At 38.1% G+C, this 22,395-nt stretch overlaps 1 protein-coding gene across 1 annotated transcript in view; it reads right to left on the bottom strand.

Annotated features, from left to right (window-relative positions):
- Window positions 1-22,395, bottom strand: part of SPTLC1 (serine palmitoyltransferase long chain base subunit 1) — a 65,219-nt gene that overhangs the window by 5,583 nt on the left and 37,241 nt on the right. The window contains exons 7-12 of the mRNA XM_058566020.1: window positions 19,230-19,359; window positions 15,583-15,672; window positions 10,280-10,387; window positions 7,754-7,849; window positions 7,302-7,398; window positions 6,138-6,192 (exon numbers count right to left, since the gene is read on the bottom strand). Of these exons, the coding sequence (XP_058422003.1) occupies window positions 6,138-6,192; window positions 7,302-7,398; window positions 7,754-7,849; window positions 10,280-10,387; window positions 15,583-15,672; window positions 19,230-19,359 (576 nt within the window). The remainder of the gene's footprint in view (window positions 1-6,137; window positions 6,193-7,301; window positions 7,399-7,753; window positions 7,850-10,279; window positions 10,388-15,582; window positions 15,673-19,229; window positions 19,360-22,395) is intronic.

The raw sequence follows: 22,395 nt of genomic DNA, 5'->3' as shown, positions 1-22,395 counted from the left end.
AGGATTGGCATCGATGTTAGCTCAGGGCTGATCTTCCTCACAAAAAAAAAAAAAAAAAGAATCTAACAGAAACTTCTGACTTTTACAGGAAACATCACGTGGTGGGATTCCAGCCCTGACAGAGAAGGGTAAAGTGCATGCTCTGGGCAGTGCTTCCTAGTCTAGGACAGCCCTGCAACGTTGTTTCTGTGAGCACAGCTGGGAAGAAGGCTCCTGTCCCAATGGACGCCTCTGGCTCACAGGAAACACAAGAGTCATCCCCAGTCTCCCATCAGGAGACTGCAGGCCCTGCTCTCTCACCCACCTCGGCTCGGGTGGTCCCGTTCTCACAGGCCCGCTCCCCACGGCCTCCCTGGGGGCTTTCCTCATCACTCACTTTAGGGAAGAGTCTGAGTGATCATTTTCTGTTACTTACTCTGCTTCCTGCACTACTTACTACAGTTGATAATGCTATATTTCCCTGATTATTATCTAAGTCTTCAGGTTTTGTCTTTTATAAATTTACAGGGATGACTCCTCACATTAAAGATGTTATATATGTATTTCTTTTTTTTTTGAGGAAGATTAGCCCTGAGCTAAAATCTGCTGCCAATCCTCCTCCTTTTTGCTGAGGAAGATTGGCCCTGGGCTAACATCCTTGCCCATCTTCCTCGGGACACCGCCACAGCACGGCTTTGATAAGCGGTGTGTTGGTGGGTGCCCGGGATCCAAACCTGCGAACCCTGGGCCACTGAAGCGGAGCACACGAACCCAATTGCTACACCACTGGACCGGCCCCCTAAAGATGTTATACTTTGATCACCAGCAATACGTTTAGACTGTAAAGATTCCTTCTTATTTGCATGTTTAATTTTAAATTTTACTTGAATTATGATTATTTTCTTCTTAAGATTAACAGCACAGAAACCTGCTGCTTCTCAGGGAGGAAGAGAGATTTCTTTAGGGGTGAAATCCTGTATTGTCAAATGATTATTACAGATGTCATGAGAACCGTAGGCCATATTATTTAGTTACGTTCATTTAAAGGCCATTTTTTAATTCTATGATAAAAATATTGTTTGATTTTTGACCTATCTCCTAGAACACAAATGGTGATACATGCCTATTTGAAACTGGCTAAATATGTTAGATTGCTTTCATTTAATTTCGCTTTACCTAGGAAGATTTGCTTTTCTCTTTTAATGAAATGAGCACACAAAGCACTTGGTTGCATATTTTATTCCTCAAATATGTGTAAGACTCAACAAGCTTTTTTACTGAATGACTACTGTGTGCCAGGTATCATGTGAGGTGCCGGAAGCTAACCTCGCTTGCCTTTCAAACCACCCTTGAGCATTATTAATTTGTGTCTCCTCTCTTTAAATGTAATACATCATGCTAAGATCTCTCAATAAACCAGACCGCAGATTTGAATCATGGAATCTTAGAATCTAGGGCTTCTGGAATGTGGGGGAACCTTCTAGATTAGTTGTTTTACTAATGTAGAAACTAAGCAATACGCTTTCAAAACCCATTTCCTAGGTGAATTTTGAATGTGTTAAACTTGTACACAAAGAACTATCAATGGTTTTAGGTCCTGTACTCTCAGGGAGAACTTAAAAAATTGCTTTTCAAATAGCATTTCATACGAATTAAATGGCCTGGATTTTCCTTAATTAAATGGCCTGGACATACAAGTCCCCTGCAGCCCAGTAGAGCTTGTTATTCTATCAAACAGGCTCCTCTCACATGTTGAGTGGGGGCAGGCTGGTGGGAGAAGGAATGAAACAGAATGCCCTCTTTCTGGCTGCCTGGATGCTGAATGTCAGATAAAAGTTTAAAACCAAATGGACAAAGAATTATAGCTCAAGTTCAGAAACTCAGAGCCCATTATACTTTTTAAAGAAAAATTTTGGAGAGTCTATTATTTTATCCAAATAGGTAAATACTAAGCACAAAGCAAGGTCCAGGGACAGAACAATCAACAATCCAGACATGGTCTCCATCACATGCCGAGTCTGGGAGAGCACCGACACGAATAACTGTATGTTGGAATTTGGGGACTCTTCAAGTTTCAGCAAGGAATCAGACTAGCATAGGCTGCTGACTTCCTCCTCCAAAGGCAACCTCAGAGGTGAGAGAAGTGAATCACTGACCAGAGGACACTAAAAACATTACCTAGAACTGAAGACTGAAAATACTGCCTTAGAATGTTTATCTTTAAGATATTTATCGGAAAATAAGAAATAAAACCAATAACCTAAATGTAAGAAGCTAAAAAAAGAGTAAGAACACAATTCAATGAAACAAGAAAGAACAAAAAATAAGGAAGAAATCAATTAAGGAAAATAAATATAATAAATAAAAAACAAAACCAAACTTAAAAAATTGTGCTAGGCAAAATCCTGGAAAGCGGGGCTGGCCTGGTGGCATAGCAGTTAAGTTCGCACGTTATGCCATGTTCTGCTTCCGTGGCCCGGGGTTTGCCGGTTCAGATCCTGGGCAGGGACCTACTCACCACTTATCAAACTATGCTGAGGTGGCGTCCCATATAGAAGAGCTATGACTCTACAATTATGACACACAACTACGTACCGGGGCTTTGGGGAGAAAAAAGAAAAAGAGGAAGATTGGCAACAGATGTTAGCGCAGGGCCAATCTTCCTCAAAAAAAAAAAAAAATTCCTGGAAAGATTATCATAAAAATGGAAAAGACAGAAACAGAAAACAAAAAGGGGAAATAATATAGACACAAGAGAGATAACCATCGAGTATGCCCAACCCAAAGGCCCCAAACCTAGCGAGTCATAGAGGGGGGTCCTGCTTTAAAGAAATAATTTCCAATTTCTTCCAACTTTGAACAAACAAGCCTAGAAGACTGATGGATATAAGACCAGCTTAGAGAAAACAATGATATTCTTATAAATCAGCAGTAATCAAGTAGAAAATATAAGAGAAAAAACAACTCCACTCATAATAGCAACAAAACCTATAGGTTATCTAGAAATTCCCCTTAAATGTCCCATAAAGATACAGGGGTTTTAGGAAAAAAACTTTAAATTTCATTAAAAGACACAAAAGAAGATTCAAATAAGTGGAGAGATCATGTTCATGGATGCAAATTCCCTCCACATTAATCCTAAAATTTAATGCAATTACAATTAAAATTCTAGCAATTTTTCAACGGCACTTGAATTTATTCCAAAACTCATATAGTGATAAAAACAGATATAGCAATAAAAAGTCTGAGGATTGAGCAAATAAACCAATGAAGTAGAAGAGAGAGTTAAAAAACAGATCCACGGGCTGGCCCTGTGGCATAGTGGTTAAGTTCAGTGCGTCTGCTTCGGCAGCCCGGATTCATGGGTTTGGATCCCAGGCATGGACTTACACCACTCATCAGCCATGCTGTGGCAGCGACCCACATATAAAGAGGAGGAAGACTGACACAGATGTTAGTTCAGGGCTAATCTTCCTCAGCAAAAAAACCCAAAAAACAAACAAAAAATATCAGATCCAGGTATAAATGGGAAACTGGTATATGACAGAGATGGTTGGCAGCACTAGTCAGTACAAGAAAGGATGTGGTGTTTGGGTGATATTTAAAACCTGACCTCACTAGTCTTAAAACAAACTGAGACATCCCTCTCTTGACCCCATTTCTTCCTCCAGCCATTGCTCTGTTCCTCTTTACAGCAAAACTCAAAATAGTTATCTAAGCTGTGCCCAATTCCTCCTTCCCAGTCCCTCTGGAATCTGCTTCGATGAGGCTTTTTGGCCCCACTACTGCCCTGAAACTGCTAATCAAGTTGCAATAATTTCCACATTACAAAATCAAAGGATCAACTCTCAGTTCTCTCACCTGGTCTAGCAGCAGCAGTATGGCTGACCTCCTACTTACATACTTTCTTCACTTGGCTTCCAGAACCCTAGACTCCTCTGGTTTGCCTCTTCCTCACTAGCCACTTATTCTCCATCTCCTTGGCTGGTTTCTGACTTCTTCACACTGAAATGCTTGAAATACTATCTATATGCTAATGACTCAAAAATGTAGCTCTAGCTCAGGCCTCTCCCTTAAATTTCAAATTGAATATCCAACTGCTACTCTCTACCCGATGTCTGATGGCATTTGAAGCTTAACATATCCAACACGGACTTCCCCAACAAACGAACTTTCCCAAAGAGTTCTGCCCATCTCACTCACTACCAACTCCATCTAGTTGCTCAGACCAAAAACCTTAAGATCAACCTAGACTCTTCTCTTTCTTATTCACCCTGCATAGGAACTTCTGGCAAATCCAGGTTGCTCTACTTTCAAAGGATATCCAAAATCCAAACACTTCCCACTGCTACTATGAAGGTCAGAGTCACCATCACCTTATGCATGCAGCACTGCAACGATCTCCTCACTGGTCTTCTTGCCTCTGTACTTGTCACCATATAATCTATTTTCTACACTATACAAGAGTAATTTTGCTGAGACATAAGTTTAGTCATGTCATGCCACTCTTGCTAAGAACCAAGCCAAGCCTTCTTCTCTGAGCCAGGTTCTTGTCATGGCCAACAAGGCGCTGCATACTCTGGCCACCATTACCTAGCCCTTATCTTCCACTAGGTGCTCCCACTTCTCCCCTCTTACCACACTGGCTTCCCTGCTGTTTCGTTTCCAGTTCCCTCTAAATATCTAGATGCCTGCACAATGTGCTCCCACACCTCCTTTCCTGTGTTTCGTATGAGGTGCCTGAGGAAGCCTCCAAGTAGAGATACTGAGTAAGCCACCGGATGAGGGACCTGGAGCCCTGAAGAGTGGGACAGACTGGAGATACAAATTTGTGAGTTGCCCACATAGAGATGTTAGGAAACGATTTGAAGCTCCAGGTGTGGAAGAAGATGGTTCTCCAAGAAGGTAACAGAGAAAAGAGGAGCAAAGACTAAGCCCTGGAGAGGAGGATGTTAAAAGAAAGCCTTCAGAGGAGACCAAGATAAAGCAGTTCAAAGAGGCAGAAGAAAAACCAGAAGTGGGGCAGTGTAACAGAATCCAAAGAAGGAAAGAGTGGTCAACTGCGGTGAAAGCTACTGAGGTAAATAAGACAGGCTCTGAAGAGTGCCCGCTGGATTTAGCAACACAGCAGTCACTGGTGCCCTCCAAAGGAACAGTCTGGGTCAAGTGCAAGAGCTAACTTCTGGAAAAGGTTAGCTACGAGGAGAAGCTGGTTGGTGTTCCTGAATTTACAGTGACTCCAACGTGCTGGGCTGTGTTGGTATATTAATATTTCATAAACCAATGTAACTGGAACCAATATAAATAATATTTCTCTCCCATAAATCATGCAAGAACTTTTGTTACTACCATGTAGACACACCCAGAACTTTAATTATTTCTGCCTCTGCTTTATCTGGAACAGCTGCAATCTGCTCATTCATCAACTGCTCTTTTCTTTTAGTAAAGTCTCTAGTTTCTGTGTCTGGCAATAGAGATAGGACTTTCACGACCAAAAAGGCACATTTCATCTTAGGAAGGGCAAAAAGAAACACTTGGGGCAACGTGAGATCATTTTCTATAAGGCCAGAAATCTGCCTGAGGATGTCACCAATCTCAATTTTTTTCTCAACTCTAGAGGAATCTTAAGGAACTACTCTTGTGTAGTTAAAACAAACAAAAATACTTATAAGGTTCACTTCAATTTCACTTGTTTCTTTTCTTACATTAATTTACAATAAAACGGTGATTTTCTAAAAAGTGACATGGACAGTATGAACCCGATGTCATCTAATGACACCACACACGATCATGTCCTTTCATCTGTATAGATGTAGAGAGATTCTCCAATGGTGGTTTCTGGTGGTAGGATGCTAGGTTGTTATTTTCATCTTTCTATCTTTTGTACTGCTATAATACTTTATTAATGAGCTTGCATCATTTTTAGAAAAACAAAGTCCTGATTCTTTAAAATAATGGCAAAGTGAATGCTCTGACTTTATACAAACAGACCAATTTGAGTGAACTGAGTTTTTGGTTTCTTAGCTGCAATTCAGTCAAATTGACCCAAGCCTATTAAATATACTCAAAACCAAAGAGGTGACAGCCAAAATTTTTCATCAGTTGTTTAAATGTGGTGCAGATAAACTTTAGGTTGGTTGAAAATACATAAAACTTACCCTTGTAAAACTTTATGAATTCGTTTGCACTTTTCTTTCAACACTGCAAAAATACCTGAATGAAAAAAATGCATTTGACAGTATATTTGGAAGATCTGATTTTACTAATTCAAAATATTTTTAAAGACCAAGTTCAAGTTCATCAATTTAAAATGCTGCAAATCCTTCCACATACTAATAACACACAAATAGACAGCCAGTAACTCTCTGAAGGCCCCAGCTCTCGTCTTTGGCACATACCAGCTGGCACCTCTACACCCCACTTTCAGCAAAACCTAGGATGAGGTTTTTCACAACAAAACAATGGCTCCTGCTCTTATCAAGAGTCTGTAAATAATTTGGCTAAGAATAAAAGGGAACAAATATATGACTTATTCCTGGACCCTAAACAATTTGGTAAAAAATAAGATACTGTAGTAACGTTTATGATCTATTTCCTTGATGTTTTCCCTTTATTCAAGGAAAATTCAAAAACTAAAATATCTGAGCAGGGGACAAGAGTGTCAGGCCATCTGACAAGCAAGATATGAATGTGCACAGACACACTCACATTTCCTGATTCTCTGACTTAAAACCAATGTTGAAAATTTAGAAATTTAGAAAATTTAAAATTTAGAAATTCCAAGTAAGGCCTGCTTTCCCACTTTCATTTCAGGCTCTGATGAGGAGGTGCTACCACAGCTCAAAGTCACACTTTACATTTAGTTGCCTCTGCCCGTTAAGTGAGCTTTAGTGGTTGATAAACCAGGTTTGGCCTCAGTAACAACGGATGATTCAAAAGCTGAAGGTGAAAACTAGATAACAGTTATAAAATTATATATATACCAAAAATTAGTAGCACATTTCAGCTAATTTCTCAAAAAACAACAAACCAAAGGACAACTGGCCCAGAGCAGAGCCCTCCTCCTTCAGGTCCCTCCGCCGACCACGGGAGCCAGGCCCGCTTTGGCTCCAGCTCCAGGAACAGGAGAGCAGCTCTAAACTGAATCCCCGAGGCAGGGACACCTTCACTGCCATTCTTCCTACAAATGCCAGATAATGTAATTCAGAGCCAGAGCTTTGTCTCGTAAATAATTTCTTCTAGCTAATTCCTCCAAAAGCACACCAGTAGCACGGCTAACATAAGCTGCAACGTCTTTGATTTCCTGGTTTAAAAGGTTATACCTGGATTCTCTTCCATGATGTTGAGGGCCTCAATTGCAGCAGCAGCTAACAGGGGAGGTAACGAGGCTGAGAAGCAGTATCCCTGGCCGGAAAGTCGCTGAGAAGAAACAAACAAGTTAAAAACAAAAATAGATTTCTGTTTTTTTTGTCTAAAAAATCTCAAGTCACCAAATCTATGCACCACCTACCGAACAGTGTACAAGAGATGAGGTGATAAGATCCAGGTATGTGTAAAAGTTATACATGTAACAAAAACAAGACTTCTTTTAAAAGGGAGATAATTAAATATTTTTAATTCTTATACAAATTCTTAAATTCTTAAACAAATTGCCTTTTAAATAAAAATTGTGTGATAAACTAAGAATCAAATTCTGTAATTAGAAGTTACATTTTGAGGTGACTAATGAAGCCGTTAGTTTCAGTTTTTGCTTTTGCTTTTAAAAAGAACGCACCTGATGGTCAATTACGAAAGACCTGCCACAGCAGAAACCCCCAATAGAAGCAAGTGAATTCTCCATATTGGCACTGATAAGATCAATATCATCAATCTGCCGAAAAAGAGGGACAGTGGTAGTTATTCCTCAATTTAAAGAAAAAAAGAGACCAATGACAAGCCTAGAGACAAAATTTCAGCACTACTCATGTCAACATCTGGATTCAAACAAATGGCCTGTGTGAAAATAAAGGAGAAACCACACAAAGTCTATTGTTAGAAGGACTGATGTTTCAAAGCCCACCTCTCAAAATGTCTCACTTTATACTTTTTTGCTATTTCAGCATGCACTGACAATTTATTCACAGTGGAAGAGATAGATAAATTAAAAGAAGATGAAATCCAAAGCTGTTTGATACTAAAAATATTCAGAGGTACAAAATACCTCTTGCTAAAACAAGAGTCTTGCTAAAACAGTGGTCTACCTGGCACCAGAGAAGGTACTTGAAATAAATAAAAAGAAATTTATCAGAGTTTTCAGTACTGTTTCCTACATTCGATTTACCTTTCATCTTTTTCTTTTTTTTTTTTCGGTGAGGAAGTTCGGCCCTGAGCTAACATCTGCCAATCCTCCTCTTTTTGCTGAGGAAGACAGGCCCTGAGCTAACATCCATGCCCATCTTCCCCCACTTTATATGGGACCCTGCCACCGCATGGCTTGCCAAGCAGTGCGTCGGTGCGTGCCTGGGATCCGAACCGGCGAACCCCGGGCCACTGCAGCGGAGCGCGCGCACTTAACCGCTTGCGCCACCAGGCCGGCCCCTCATCTTTTTCAAAAACGAAATCAACTTATCCGAACATCATGGCAATCGATTCTTCAACCAAACTGGACCAACTGGGCAGAGGATGAACCTAACGTTGGCCGTGGGCTTCTGAGTCCCCACTATCCTCTCGGCTCCTCAGGACTCCTTTGATCCTCCCCTCCTGCTCCCGCCTCCAGCACCAAGTTCTGTCCTGGCACATACTAGCCATTCAATAATTACTCACTGACAGCTGCGACAAAGACTGGTCAAATCACATCTGGGGTTTTTCTAAGTGTTCCACAGATCCAACAAGGAAACCTGTGCTCTCTTTTTTTTTTTTTTTAAACTTTTATTATGAAAAATTTCAAACATATACAAAAGTAGAGAGAATAGAATAAAGAATCCCCATCACCCAGATTTAATGATTATCAACTCATGGACAATCTTGTCCCACATACGGCCTCCTACTGCCCTCACCATTTCTTTGGTGAAAACTCCAGACTTCATATGGTTCCATCTATAAATATTTCAGTGTGCATTTCTAAAAGATATGGACTCTTTGAAAAACATAATCATGAAACTATTCTCACACCTAAAAACTGAAAAATTTCTTAATATCATCAAATATTCACTGTTAAATATCTCTGTCTCACAAAGCTTGTTTTTTATACTGTTTGTTTGAATCAGGATCCAAATAAGGTCCATATGTTCTGCACTCATCTCAAGCCCTCATAAATATTACCTCCATGACAACTGCTGAAAGCAGTTAGAAAACCAGAACAGTGAAGTTAGACAGTGCTTTTTCTTTCTTTAAAATTTTCATGCCTGAAAAATTGCTCCAGTGTAAATTTTGCTTGAATGGTGTTTCCATTTATCTTAAATTTCTCAGTGCATTCAACTGACACACGTCAGTGTGTCTCTGAGGACATGCTTCAGTCTAACTTCATGGGATATGCATTCCCCTCTACGTTTTCCTCTAGGACAGTAGGGGTAGTGGGATGCAGATAATCTAACATGATTTTATGTTTTATAGTTCAACTTTATAAGACAGGCAGCACAACTTTTATGCACGGGATTTGGAGAAAAGCTTCCGTCAACTGCCCACAGTGGTGGGTGAAGACGGGTCCTGGAGACGGCTGACGTCGCTCTTCCCTGAGGCTCCAGGAGTACAAACCACTAAGACTGGGGGCAGTTGGGGCTCATCCCCCTTTGGCAAAAGAAAATATGACAGACTCACTCCAGTTGTCTGGGACCTTCAGGGGCTTTGCTGAATCTATGCCAGTGGTGTTTCTGACACTATATATATAAAAAAGAAGCAGGACTCTATCACCACCATACACACAAATTACAGAGAATACAGAATTTTAAATATTAGAAAGAACATTCTTTCACTGCCATCATAAATACTTTCTAAAGGACTACTTACGGAATTCTTACTGATTTTAAGAAAATAAAGGAAGGCAAACTTAACTGTTTCTAGAGAAGAGACCCTGAAAGCCAGGATCAAATGCCACCACATAAACAGAACAGAAATTCTATGATTAGCCACTTTGAGTTTACAGGTTCTGAGGGAAGATGGGGGCCCCTGGTCTGGCTGACTCCATCCTCCATGGGCTCCGTGAAGTGACAGACACAAAGCTGTACAATCCTGAACATCATGTCTTGTGCCTATGAAACCTGTCCAGCAGGATGGAACTGCACGTTCTCTATATGATGGAACGTTCCAAAAACGGAGAACTTACATTGATTCCAAAATGTTCGGTGACTCCTCGGCCATGCTCTCCAAGGACTCCAAATGAAAGGCTTTCCTCCAGAAAGATCCTTGCTTTGTATTTGTATTTTAACTTAACCTAAGTGGTAAATAAAATACAACTTTAGAATACTGACATATATATTTAAAATACTCTCATATATATTAAGCATACAGAATATATTGGGAAGAACAAAATTAAACCTAAAATAAAAAGGAGAAAAAAAAGCACGTACTGTTGATGCTCAATATTGGTGAATTCGTATTTGTGAATCTGCCTACTTTAAAATTTATTTGTAACCCCAAAATCAATACTCAGGGCATATGTGCAGAGCAGTGAAAACTTTGAGTCACCCAACATGCACACTCCCTGTTGAGTTTAACAGGCTACTGCTTCAGCTCATACTGTAAACAAGAGTTCTTTTCATAGTCTATTTATTGCCACGTTTTTCACAATTAGTGCTTTTTGTGGGTGATTTTGTTGCTTAAAATTGTTGAAGTAGGGCCAGCCCCATGGCGTAGCAGTTAAGTGCTTGTGCTCCGCTGTGGCGGCCTGGGGTTCGCCGGTTCGGGTCCCGGGCATGCACCAACGCACTGCTTGTCAGGCCATGCTGTGGCAGCATCCCACATAACGTGGAGGAAGATGGGCATGGATGTTAGCTCAGGGCCAGTCTTTCTCACCAAAAAAAAAAAAAGAAGAGGAGTATTGGCATTGGATGTTAGCTCAGGGGTGATTTTCCTCACCAAAAAAAAAAAAAAATCATGCAAGTGCTGCCTAGTGTTCCTAAGTTCAAGAAGGCCGTGATGGGCCTTATGGAGAAAACACATGTGTCAGAGAGGCTTTGTTCAGCCCTGAGTTACAGTGCTGCTGGCCGTGAGCTCAAGGTGAATGACTCAGCAACACATATTAAATAAGGTGTCTGTAAACAGAAACACACATAAAACAAGGTTATGCACTGAGCGACTGACAAAAATGTGACCAGAGGCACGCAGAAAATGAACTCTGTATTTGCCCTAGGAGCAATAGTTCAGTATTTGGTAATTCAGTACCTGCAGTGCATTTATAGAACATAACTATACATATACTTTATAGAACACAAGTACCCAAGAACAAAAATCGACTGTACTTTAGATGCTCTAAAATGATTCAATTCAACTCAGTAATACACAGAGCACAATGCCAACTTCTAAGGAGGGAGATGTTAAGACATTGTGAGTACAGACACGTAATCTATCTGTTAAATACTGGTCTGATTATACATAAGAACTCCTGGGGAAATGTTGCACATATTCTTCCCTCAGTGGCACTGTGATTTAATTTGGATTCACGGCATTTTTTTAATGTCGAAAAAGTTTTCATTAATATGTTTTTCAATCTGTTTTTCCCTTTGCTTTCAGGCTTATAAGAAAGTCCTTTCTCATCAAAGGTTTAGATTCATATTTATCTATATGTTCCTCTAATAATTTCTTGTTATTTTTTTGCTAACACATTGGGAAGCTGAATATATATGCAGGTTTGTGTATGGGTTTTTTTCCCCCTAATGTTTAACTGAGTTATCCCCTATATGATCACGTACACATGATCAGTTTCATAAATGAATTAAAACACAGCGATTATCAACCACTAAATTTTTATATATATGACATGAGAAGTTGGGCTCTCAAATCTTCCCAAGACTCATGTATCTTTTCTTGTGCCAGAATCATACTTTTAATTAATTACTAAGATCTTTTTCCACTGAGACTAAACAATGTATAAGATGCAAAGAATGTATAAGATAGTTTGATGTCTCATATCACAAGTTTCTGATAATTTATTTCTAATCATCAAGATTTTACTGGCTAATCTTACTAATTAATATCATATTGGGGATTTTAGCTGGATTTTCATTAACAACGAATAAACTAATTTGGGGAGAATTACATCTTTTCAATACTGACTCTTTTCTATCCGTTAATATGAATGTTAAATGAATGAGATAGTATCTAAAAATTATGTTTTAGAAAATATTTAACAATATTATGACAGTACTAGTACACAAATAGACAAATCAGTAAAACAAAACAGGAATCCCAGAGTCAAACCCTAATTTGTATCATGTTCTCTTTACATACTCAATGTTAATATATACTTCATCTGTTCCTACACTTTATATTTTGTTTCATTGCTTGGCTGGTATATTTGTCCATTGATACTTTACTATCATAGCCCTATAACATATAGTTCTACTATCTTTTGGCCCACTATTTCCCCCACATTATTCTGTCAGTCTTTGACACTCACAAAGGCAAGGAGAGGAAAACAAACATATCTCTTTTATTGATATTTAGGATATATCTAGATTTCCTCAAGAAATAGCGAAAAACTTTTAAAATAAGATATGAAACCCTTATTTTGAATCCTTATTCAATTGATTGACTTACAGATTCAAATTTCAGTGTTCAAATGCAAGGGTGGTTCACCATAAGAAAATCAGTCAATGTAATACACCAGATTAACAGAATGAAGGAAAAGCACATGATCAACTCAACTGATGCAGAAAAAGCATCTGACAAAATCCAAGCCTCTCACGATAAAAACACTTAACAAATTAGGAATAGAAGGAACTTCCTCAACGTGATAAATGGCATTTATGGAAAACCCACAGCTAATATCATACTCAATGGCAATGGCCTGAAAGCTTCCCCCTAAGATGAGGAACAAGACAAAGATGCTGACTCTCGCCACTTCTAGTCAACACTGTACTAGAAGTTCTAGCCAACACTGTACTAGAAGTTCTAGCCAGAGCAATCAGACAAGAAAAAGAAATAAAAGGCATCCAAATTGAAAAGGAAGAAGTAAAATTATCTTTATTCACAGATGACATGATCTTATATATAGAATAAAGATCCACAAAAACACCATTTGAGATAGTAAGTTCAGCAAAAGTTGCACGATGTAAGATCAACACACAAGAATCAGCTGTATTTCTATAAACTAGCAGTGAACAATCCAGAAAGGAAATTAAGAAAACAATTCCATTTATAATAGCATCAAAAAGAATGAAATACTTAGGAATAAATTTAACCAAAGAGGTACAAGACTTGTACAGTGAAAACCACAAAACATTGCTGGAAGAAATTACAGAAGATCTAAATAAATGGAAACACATTCCATGTTCGTGGATTAGAAGATTTAGTATCATTACAATGGCAATACTTCCCAGAGCAATCTACATATTCAATACAATCCCTATCAAAATCTCAATGGCATTTTTTTACAGAAATGGAAAAGCTGATCCTAAAATTCAAAAGGAATTTCAAGGGACCGTAAATAACCAAAACAATCTTGAAAAAGAACAAAACTGGAGAACTCACATCTCTTGATTTCAACATTTACTACAAAGTTACAGTAATCGAGACTGTGTGGTACTGGCGTAAGGACAGACATGTAGACAAATGAAATAGAACCGAGAGTCCAGAAATAAACCCACATACCTATCGTCAATTGATTTTTGACAAGGGTGCCAAGACTATTCAATGGGAAAGCAATAGCCTCTTCAACAAACAGTGCAGGGACAACTGGATACCCATATGCAAAAGAATGAAGTTGGACTCTTCCCTCAAAACATATACAAAAATTAAGTCAAAATGGATCAAAGACCTAAAATAAGAGCTAAGACTATAAAACTCTTAGAAGAAAACCAAGGGGTATATCTTCATGACCCTGGATTTGTCAACAAATTTCTTAGATATGACACCAAAAGTATAAGCAATAACAACAACAAACTAGATAAACCGGGCTTCATCAAAATTAAAAACTTCTGTGCAAAGAACACTATCAAAGAAATGAAAAGACAATCTACAGAATGGGAGAAAATATTTGCAAATCATTTATCTGATAAGGGTCTAGCACCCAGAATATATAAAGAACCTTTATAACTTAACAACAAAAAGACAAGCAACCCAATTTAAAAATGGGCAAAGGACTTCTATAGCCATTTCAAAGAAGATATACAAATGGTCAACAAACACGAGAAAAGAGGTTCAACATCATTAGTCATTTGGGAAAACCACATACTTTACACCTACTAGGATGGCAAAAATTTTAAAAACCAAATAAATATTGGTGAGGATGTGGAGAAATTGGAATCCTCCTCCATTGCTGGTGGGAATGTAAAACGGTGCAGTCATTGTGGAAAACAGTATGGCAGTTCCTCAATAAGTTAAACGTAGAATTACCATATGATCCTGCAATTAATTATACTGCTAGATATATACACAGAAAACAGGGATTCAAACAAATACTTATACATGAGTGTTCATAGCAGCACTATTCACAATAGCCAAAAGTAGAAACAATCCAAATATCCATCAACAGACAAAGAAAATGTGATAAATCCACCCAATGGAATACGACTTAGCATTAAACAGAAATGAAGTACTGATACATGCTACAAATTGGATGAACTACAAACACATTATGCTAAGTGAATAAAGCCAGACACAAAAGGTCATATATTTTATGATTCCATTTATCAGAAATATCCAGAATAGGTAAATTCATATAAACAGAAAGCAGATTGGTGGTTGCTAAGGGCGAGGGTTGCTGGGGCAGTAACTGTTTAATGGGTACGAGGTCTTCTTTGGGAGTGATGAAAGGTTTAAATTAGATAGTTTATGGTTCTATAACACTGTGCATGGACTAAATGCCACTGAACTGTACACTTTAAAATGGCTAATTTCATGTTATGTGAATTTCACCTCAGTAAAATATTTCAATAGTCATGGCTTTTAAAAACAGTACTATTGCTTTCCCTGTTAAAAAGCTGAATTTTACAATATATGTATTGTATGATTTCATTTATATGAAATTCTACAAAAGGCAAAAGTATAGGAACAGAAAATAGATCAATGGTGGCCTGGGGCCAGGGTTGGGGGTTCTGACTACAAAGAGGCATGAGGGAACTTTCTGGAGTGATAGAAGCATTCTATATCTCGACTGTGGTGGTGGTGATAGGGGTGTATACGTCTGTCAAAACTTATCAAACCATACACAAAGTAAGTTTATTTTATTATATGTCAATTACACCTCAATAAAGTCGGTTTTAAAATGCTGAGTCTTGATTACTCTTTAAAGGCCAGGGTTGGCATTAAATGTTAATCTACTTCCCAGGTACGATCAGAATGCGCTAATGAATATGATACCCATTATGCAAAGCAATGCAGATGTTATACATTAAAAATGGTCGTAAACAAAAGGCTTAACTGCCAAAGAGTCCGAATACTAAATAATGAATAAACATGGTTGCTTACCAATTCTGGAAGAGGACAGATAGTTCCAGTATTCATATATAACCCTTCAACCACAATGAAACGTCGAGTTACACGAGCCTTTCGAGGATTCTTTAAAAGGAAAAGAAAAGACATTTTAAATTTCAGTAACTCCAAATACAAAATCTGTTTTATGTTCCCTAGCACTTTCACCTTACAAAATTTATTTATCAAAATCAATCAACAATCTGAATGAATTTCAAGCTCAAGGTTTGAGATCCTATTATTTTGAGAAGAAAAACAGTGCTTTCTTCTCTCAGACGTTTTTCAGTTCCCACAATCAACTAGACGACCTCATGCACACAAACTATTTAGGTGCTGAGAACGTTAAAACACAAACAAAACTCTCTAAGCTCAGAATGACTGGAAAGGGGCCTGAGGGAAATTTCTGGGGGGATGGGGATATTTTAGGTCATGATGGGACCATGATGCCTGGGTTACACAGGTATAACCATTGGTCAAACTTGTATGGCTAGGATTTGTGAATTTCAATGTTTGTAAATTTTACCTAAAATAATAAGAATTATAATGATGATGACAATCATATCATTATAGAGATGGAGTGGGAAGTGAGACGGAGGTTCAGATGATACAAGAGTGGGAGAATGCTGATAACAAAGCTGGGAGAAGGGTACAAGGGGCTTCATTATACTATTGTGTTTCCTTTGAATGCGCCAGAAATTTTCCATAATAAAAAGTTAAAAGACAGACAAACCCTGCTCTCTCTCATTTACCAGAAAAACAGATGGGACCCTCTTCCTTCACTACTGGATCAAGTAAAACTAAACTATGGCCTCATCCAGTGATGTCTGAAGGTGGTGGGGTGGAGGGGCTTTTTCAAACAACACACACCTTCCCATACCCCACTGATGGCAAGTCACTTACAAACCACTCACACTGCTGAATCGGTAGATGCCTCAGGTGTGCTGGGCTGAAAAAGTACTGAAATCCACAGACAGAATTTGCCACCACCTTCCGACTCAAAGGTTTCTCGCCTCTAAGCTTCCGTCTAATGGACAATCAGAAACTCAAATATCAGAGCTGCTTTAAGGTATTTTAGAACCCACAGCTGTAACACTCAGAAAAGTGTCTGCTGAAGTATGCAATAGTACACATTGCTCAGTTTTCTCGATCGTCTTCACTCTGCTGTTAACTCAAACCCAAAGACGGTGGGTCTGCTGGGGGTCACGGATGAGGACATGGGGGCATCCTGCCTTTCCCTGCCTTTCAAAAATGAAAGGTATATTTTTCTTATGATTTTAAAATATTCAATGTAGGAATCTTGGGAAATGGAAAAGTACAAAAAAGAATTCAAAAATTGGCTTGCCACACCACACACTGATAAATTTTATCTTTCTTGTAAATACATAATTTTAGAAATTACTTTGTTTAAATCAAGATCTTACTGCAATAGTTTCAGGACCTGAGTTATAAAAATATTGTGTTGTGAGCATTTCCACATTCTTAATATTTAAAACATGATTTTAATGGAGATATAATATTCCACCTTGTGGACATACCATAAATTATTTAACTATTCCCCCAATGTTGGATTTAGGTTGTTCCCCTCATTTTGTTTTTTCACATCACATTGTGACTATCCTTCAATCTTTGATGCCACTTGTGATTATCTTCTAAAGACAGCACCCCAGATATAGGTCCAAGGGCATGGTTATTTAAGAATCCCTGAATATATTTGCCCATTTACCCCCTAGAAAGGCTGTGCCAACTGAAAGTCTTCCCCGAGTTCCAGGGGGGCCCTTTGTCTCATCACACACATCAGCGTTGGCTCTGATTATCACTAACAAAAATATTCCCTAATTGGACAGGCAAAAACTCCTACTCTAATTTCTCTAACTATTAGTTGAAGGCAGACTATTTTTCACTTGCTCATAGTTATTTGTATCTCTTCCACGAACTGCTGTTTTTACCTACTGTCCTTTTATTTTTTTTTAGAAAAATTAATACAGAACAAGAGAACCCTAGAGGAAAAAGAATGAAAAATCATCTATGAACCATAATACTTGGGAAATAGACAAAAGAAGTTTGATCCAAACCTGGAGTAAACTGCAACATTTTAACTCACTTTCAAAGGAAAGATAAACATCTAAGTAGAAAATATTCACAAATTTAACATTTATTACAATGTGAAAATGGAATTGAAAAAGAATTATTTCTAAAAACCAAAATGTAAAGTTACTTAACCTACTCTTGGCAGGAAAATGTGGTAAAAATTAATTAGTAAAAAGGTAAAAACTATAAAATGGAAATAAAATTCAAGATAATTTCATTTCTTGTTATTCATAAAAAAAGTTCCACAGATTATAAATCTTGTAAAACACATGCACACACACACAAAACTTGAATATGATGTTTTCCAAATTTGTACAATACTAACTCGGTATAATAAACTCTACAGCAGACTGGTTCATTGGTCACACTTTCCAAGGCAGTATTCTTCAATCTGGTAGCAATCTATTACTGAATCAGAATAAGGGCTACTTTTTTTTTTACAATTTGTAGAAAGAAATTCATCAGTGAAACAGTCTCAATTTGAAGATTCCCTATAGATTTTTCTAAATTATGTAACTATGAAACACTGCCTTATAGCACATCTAGCATAAAATAGCAAGAGTCTATGCATATTCACCACAAGAATGTGTATATTCATGAAGTGCTGCTCTTAGGCTGTCACCTAAACAAAGATGAGAGAATCCTAAAGGAATAATGCAAATATTTTTGCATTAACACAAAATTAAGGAACATGAGGAGCATTTTTATCAGTTATTCTAGTAATAAATGAGTTGCACTGGAAAATTCCTCTTGAAAATGGTGTTTGAGACAAAGGATGCGGTGACCAGGTTCCCAGTAGAGGCCACACATAATGGTTCCTGCTGCAGAACCACAGACCAGAATTACCTTTTTGTAGTTCCCATGTCGTCAGGGGAAAATAAAGGATAAATCTAACAGTGACGCTTTGAACACATTTCCTCTGCTACACTCTCTAATCAGAATACCAGAGCTAGCCCCCCTGAACACCTCCCCAAGGGGCTACACAGGTGCCTGGGAAGAGGAAACGTGAATAAGCTGCAAGGTGGAAGGAAACCATGTTTGGGGCAGTTGTTTCCCACAGGTAGCAGCTGCTCAGATCTCCAGGATGAAAGTGGGAGTGGGGAGAAAAAGTCTCACTCTGTTCATAAATTCATAAACTCAGATCTGCTGCCATTGTTTCTTCCAGTTGATATATGATTTATTCTGATATGAATAAGCCTATTTTGAATTCACTAGGTACATCTCGTTGACACCTTAATGAGTTCGGGTGTTATTTCTGTAGCGTTGAGAATATACATTCTTCCCACCCCCAAAGTGCACACGTTTTTTCTTTCTCTCTTTTAGAAAACTGCCTAGATTACCCTCCCCCAAATTTGCCACATATAATTATGGCAACGACAAGGCAATTACAATCAGACTTGGCTCTCTAACACGAAGTACATTTAATAAGCAGGAAGGCCCTTGATATCCAAATGTGATCCGCAGGCAAGTTTTCATGACAAATTACCATTTCATATATAATTTAGCTGGTTAGAAAGTACAAAAGAACTGTATAATTTTCTTCAAAAGAATCATACCTTTTGATCTTCGATCTCTTGTTCTTTTAGTAGTCGCTCCAGGTCAGCCATATCATTATGGTTAAATAACTTAATGTCACTACGTGATGCCTGTAATCCCTTCTGAATAGCAAAGCAGGCAGCTCTATCTCTGCAAGGAAGAGAGACCCACCAAACTGAGGTTTAAAGGGCCTTGTCAACATTCTCAGAAAAAGAATGCTTGTTTTTGTAAGGTGATCAACATCCACTTACTAACTTGAACATGGCAAATAAATAAAACATCTTTGAACATTCACACGTCATTGTTTGCACTTCCCTCTGCAAGTCCTTTTCACGTAACTACCATATTGATTCTATTCCCAGAAGCATACTTTTACCATATTTTAACTCTCAGAAATCAGCATGCATCTTACTATGGATGGCATATCAGTTTACTCACAGTAATTTTCTTTCTAAGAAATATATGAATCTTTGGTGCATCTTGCCATCAGTGACATCTCTAATTTGACTGGCACACTACTCTGCCATTACTTTCTCATGAGAAGCAATACTGGATCGCTGACTCCACATAACCTAGAGGAGAACTCTGAGTCTTGCAGATTAAACTTCAGTAAGATCTTTCTTCTAAATTGGGTTATTTAGGGGTTAATTTTTTTTTAACTAAATTGGATTATTTAAAAGTATATGAAAGACTTCTACTTCTGGGAAGATGGAGTAGACATATTTTCCCTATTTTTCTCACTAGGTACAATAAAAAACCCTGGATATTATATATAAAACAAACTTAAAAAGACTCTGAAAGGTGGAGAGAAAAGGCAGACTGGGTAGGGCCCTGAGAAATGACATAAAATGAATTCTCCAGATTTTCCCAACTTGGAGTTGATGAAGCTGGCCACCTGGAAAAGCCAAACGGAACAGACACAAAAGCGCTAGCAGGAAACGGGACAGGAAGGGGGAGCGCAGCAAACAGTAATGACTCTGTTGCAGCCAAACCACAGAAAAACCCGGGCCACCCTCTCCACACTTCTCCTGACGGGCACCTAGACTGACCCTTGCAAGGCTATCATAAGGTAACCCACTATCCCTCAGGGTGGTGTCAGAGAACGGAGCTGGGACTTTTATCCCTGCCGAACAGCAACAAGTGGCCCCCACTGTGGCGTCAGTGAAGACCATGTGGAGAGCCCCAACTTCCACCTGCACTGCAGTGAGAAGCACCCTCTCTCTCTCAGCTTAGGCTGTGTCAGAGAAGGCTCAGGGGAGAGGACTCTCATCAACACCTGACAGAATGAAAACACCTCCACCTCAGTGTCAATGGAGGCCAAGTGAGGACCCTGGACTCATACAGTAAAAGGCAACAGTGCCCTCCTGCCCCTGCTGGAAGAGTGTCAGAGAAAGCCAATTAAAACAGAAGGTTTAAATAAAGCATAAACTATAACAGCGTAATATGAAAATGTCAAGGTTTCAATCAAATATCACTTGCCAGTGATATTACTATGACAATACAAAGAACCAGAAGATATCAACAGAATGAAAGAAAACAATCAACAAATGCCAATATTGAGATGACAGAGATGTCAGGATTATCTGATAATGATTTTAGAGCAGTCACAATAAAAATGTTTCAATGAGCAACTACGCCCATGCTGAAAACAAATGAAAAAACAAAAAGCCTCAGCAAAGAAACAGAAGACACAAAGAAGACTCCTATAGAGCTATTAGAATTGAAAAACAAAATAACCAAAAGAAGAAGCTTAGTGGTTGGGCTCAGCAGCAGAATGGAGGAGACAGAGGAAAAGAATCAGAGAACTGAAAGATACAACAACAGAAATTAGTCAATGTAAACTAGAGGGAAAATAGACTAGAAAGAAAAGAACAGAGCCTCACGGACCTGTGGGATACAATAAAAGATGCAACATTCATGTCAGGAAGGTTCCAGAGAAGATAAAGAGGGTGGAGTTAAAAAGGTACTCAAAGAAATAATGGCTGAAAAAGTCCCAAATTCGGCAAGAGGCTTAAACCTATACATTAAAGAAGCTGAACGAAATTCAAACATGTAAACCCAAACAAATAAATGCAGAGACAATTATAATTATAGTCAAACTTCTGAAAACTAACGAGACAGAAAAAATCTTGAAAGCAGCCCAAGAAAAAGGACATCTTATGTAAAAGAAAAACAATTTGAGTGACAAGAGATTTCTCCTCAGAAACCATGGAGACCAGAAAAAAGTGTCACAATATATTTCAAATGCTGAAAGAAAAGAACTGTAAACCAAGAATCCTATAACTAACAAAAATATCCCTTAGGAGTGAAGGGGAAATCAACACATTCTCACTTGAAGGAAAACTAAGAGAATCTATCCCCTGCAGGCCTCTCCTAAAGGAATGGTTAAGAGAAGTTCTTTACATAGAAAAAATAAAAGAAAGAATCTTAGATTATCAGGAAGTAAGAAAGAACACAGTAAGTAAAAAATATGGACAAACGCACTAGGCTCTTCTTTCCCTCTTGAGTTTTCTAAGTTATTTTGGATGGTTAAAGTAAAAATTACAACACTGTCTGATGTAGTTCTCAATGTATATAGAGGAAATACTTAAAACAGTGATAAACAAGGAGAGTAAAGGGATGTAAAGGAAGGTAAAGGTTTCTATACTTGAACTGGTAAAAGGATGACACCAGTAGAATGTGATAATTTATGTATATATAAGAGCAATGACTAAAATAAATCTATACAAAGAGAAACACTCAAAAACACTACGGATAAATAAAAATGGAATGGATAAACAAAAATGTTCAATTAATCCCCAGAAAGGCAGGAAAAAGAAAACAGAAAAACAAAGAACAGAGAGAGCAAATAAGAAACAAAAAATAAAATGGCAGATTTAAGTCCTCACACATCATCAATAATTACATTAGATGTAAATGGCCAAAATACACAATTTAAAGACAGAGATTGGCAGAGTGGATTAAACATGACCCAACCATATGCTGCCTATAAGAAACTTACTTCAAATGTAACGATATAGGTAGGAGGGTATATAGAGGTTATATACAATAATATAGGTAGTGAGTCTATATATATATATATTATATACAATAAATATACCATGTAAACATTCATCAAGGGAAAGCAGAAATGCCTATGTTAGTATCTGATAAAGTAGACTTTGGAACAAAGAAAATTACCAGAGA

The sequence above is a fragment of the Diceros bicornis genome, chromosome 22 (genome assembly GCF_020826845.1).
Source record: "Diceros bicornis minor isolate mBicDic1 chromosome 22, mDicBic1.mat.cur, whole genome shotgun sequence".
NCBI lineage: Eukaryota > Metazoa > Chordata > Mammalia > Perissodactyla > Rhinocerotidae > Diceros > Diceros bicornis.
Note: the sequence above shows the minus strand (reverse complement) of the source record. Positions and strands in the feature narration are given on the sequence as shown.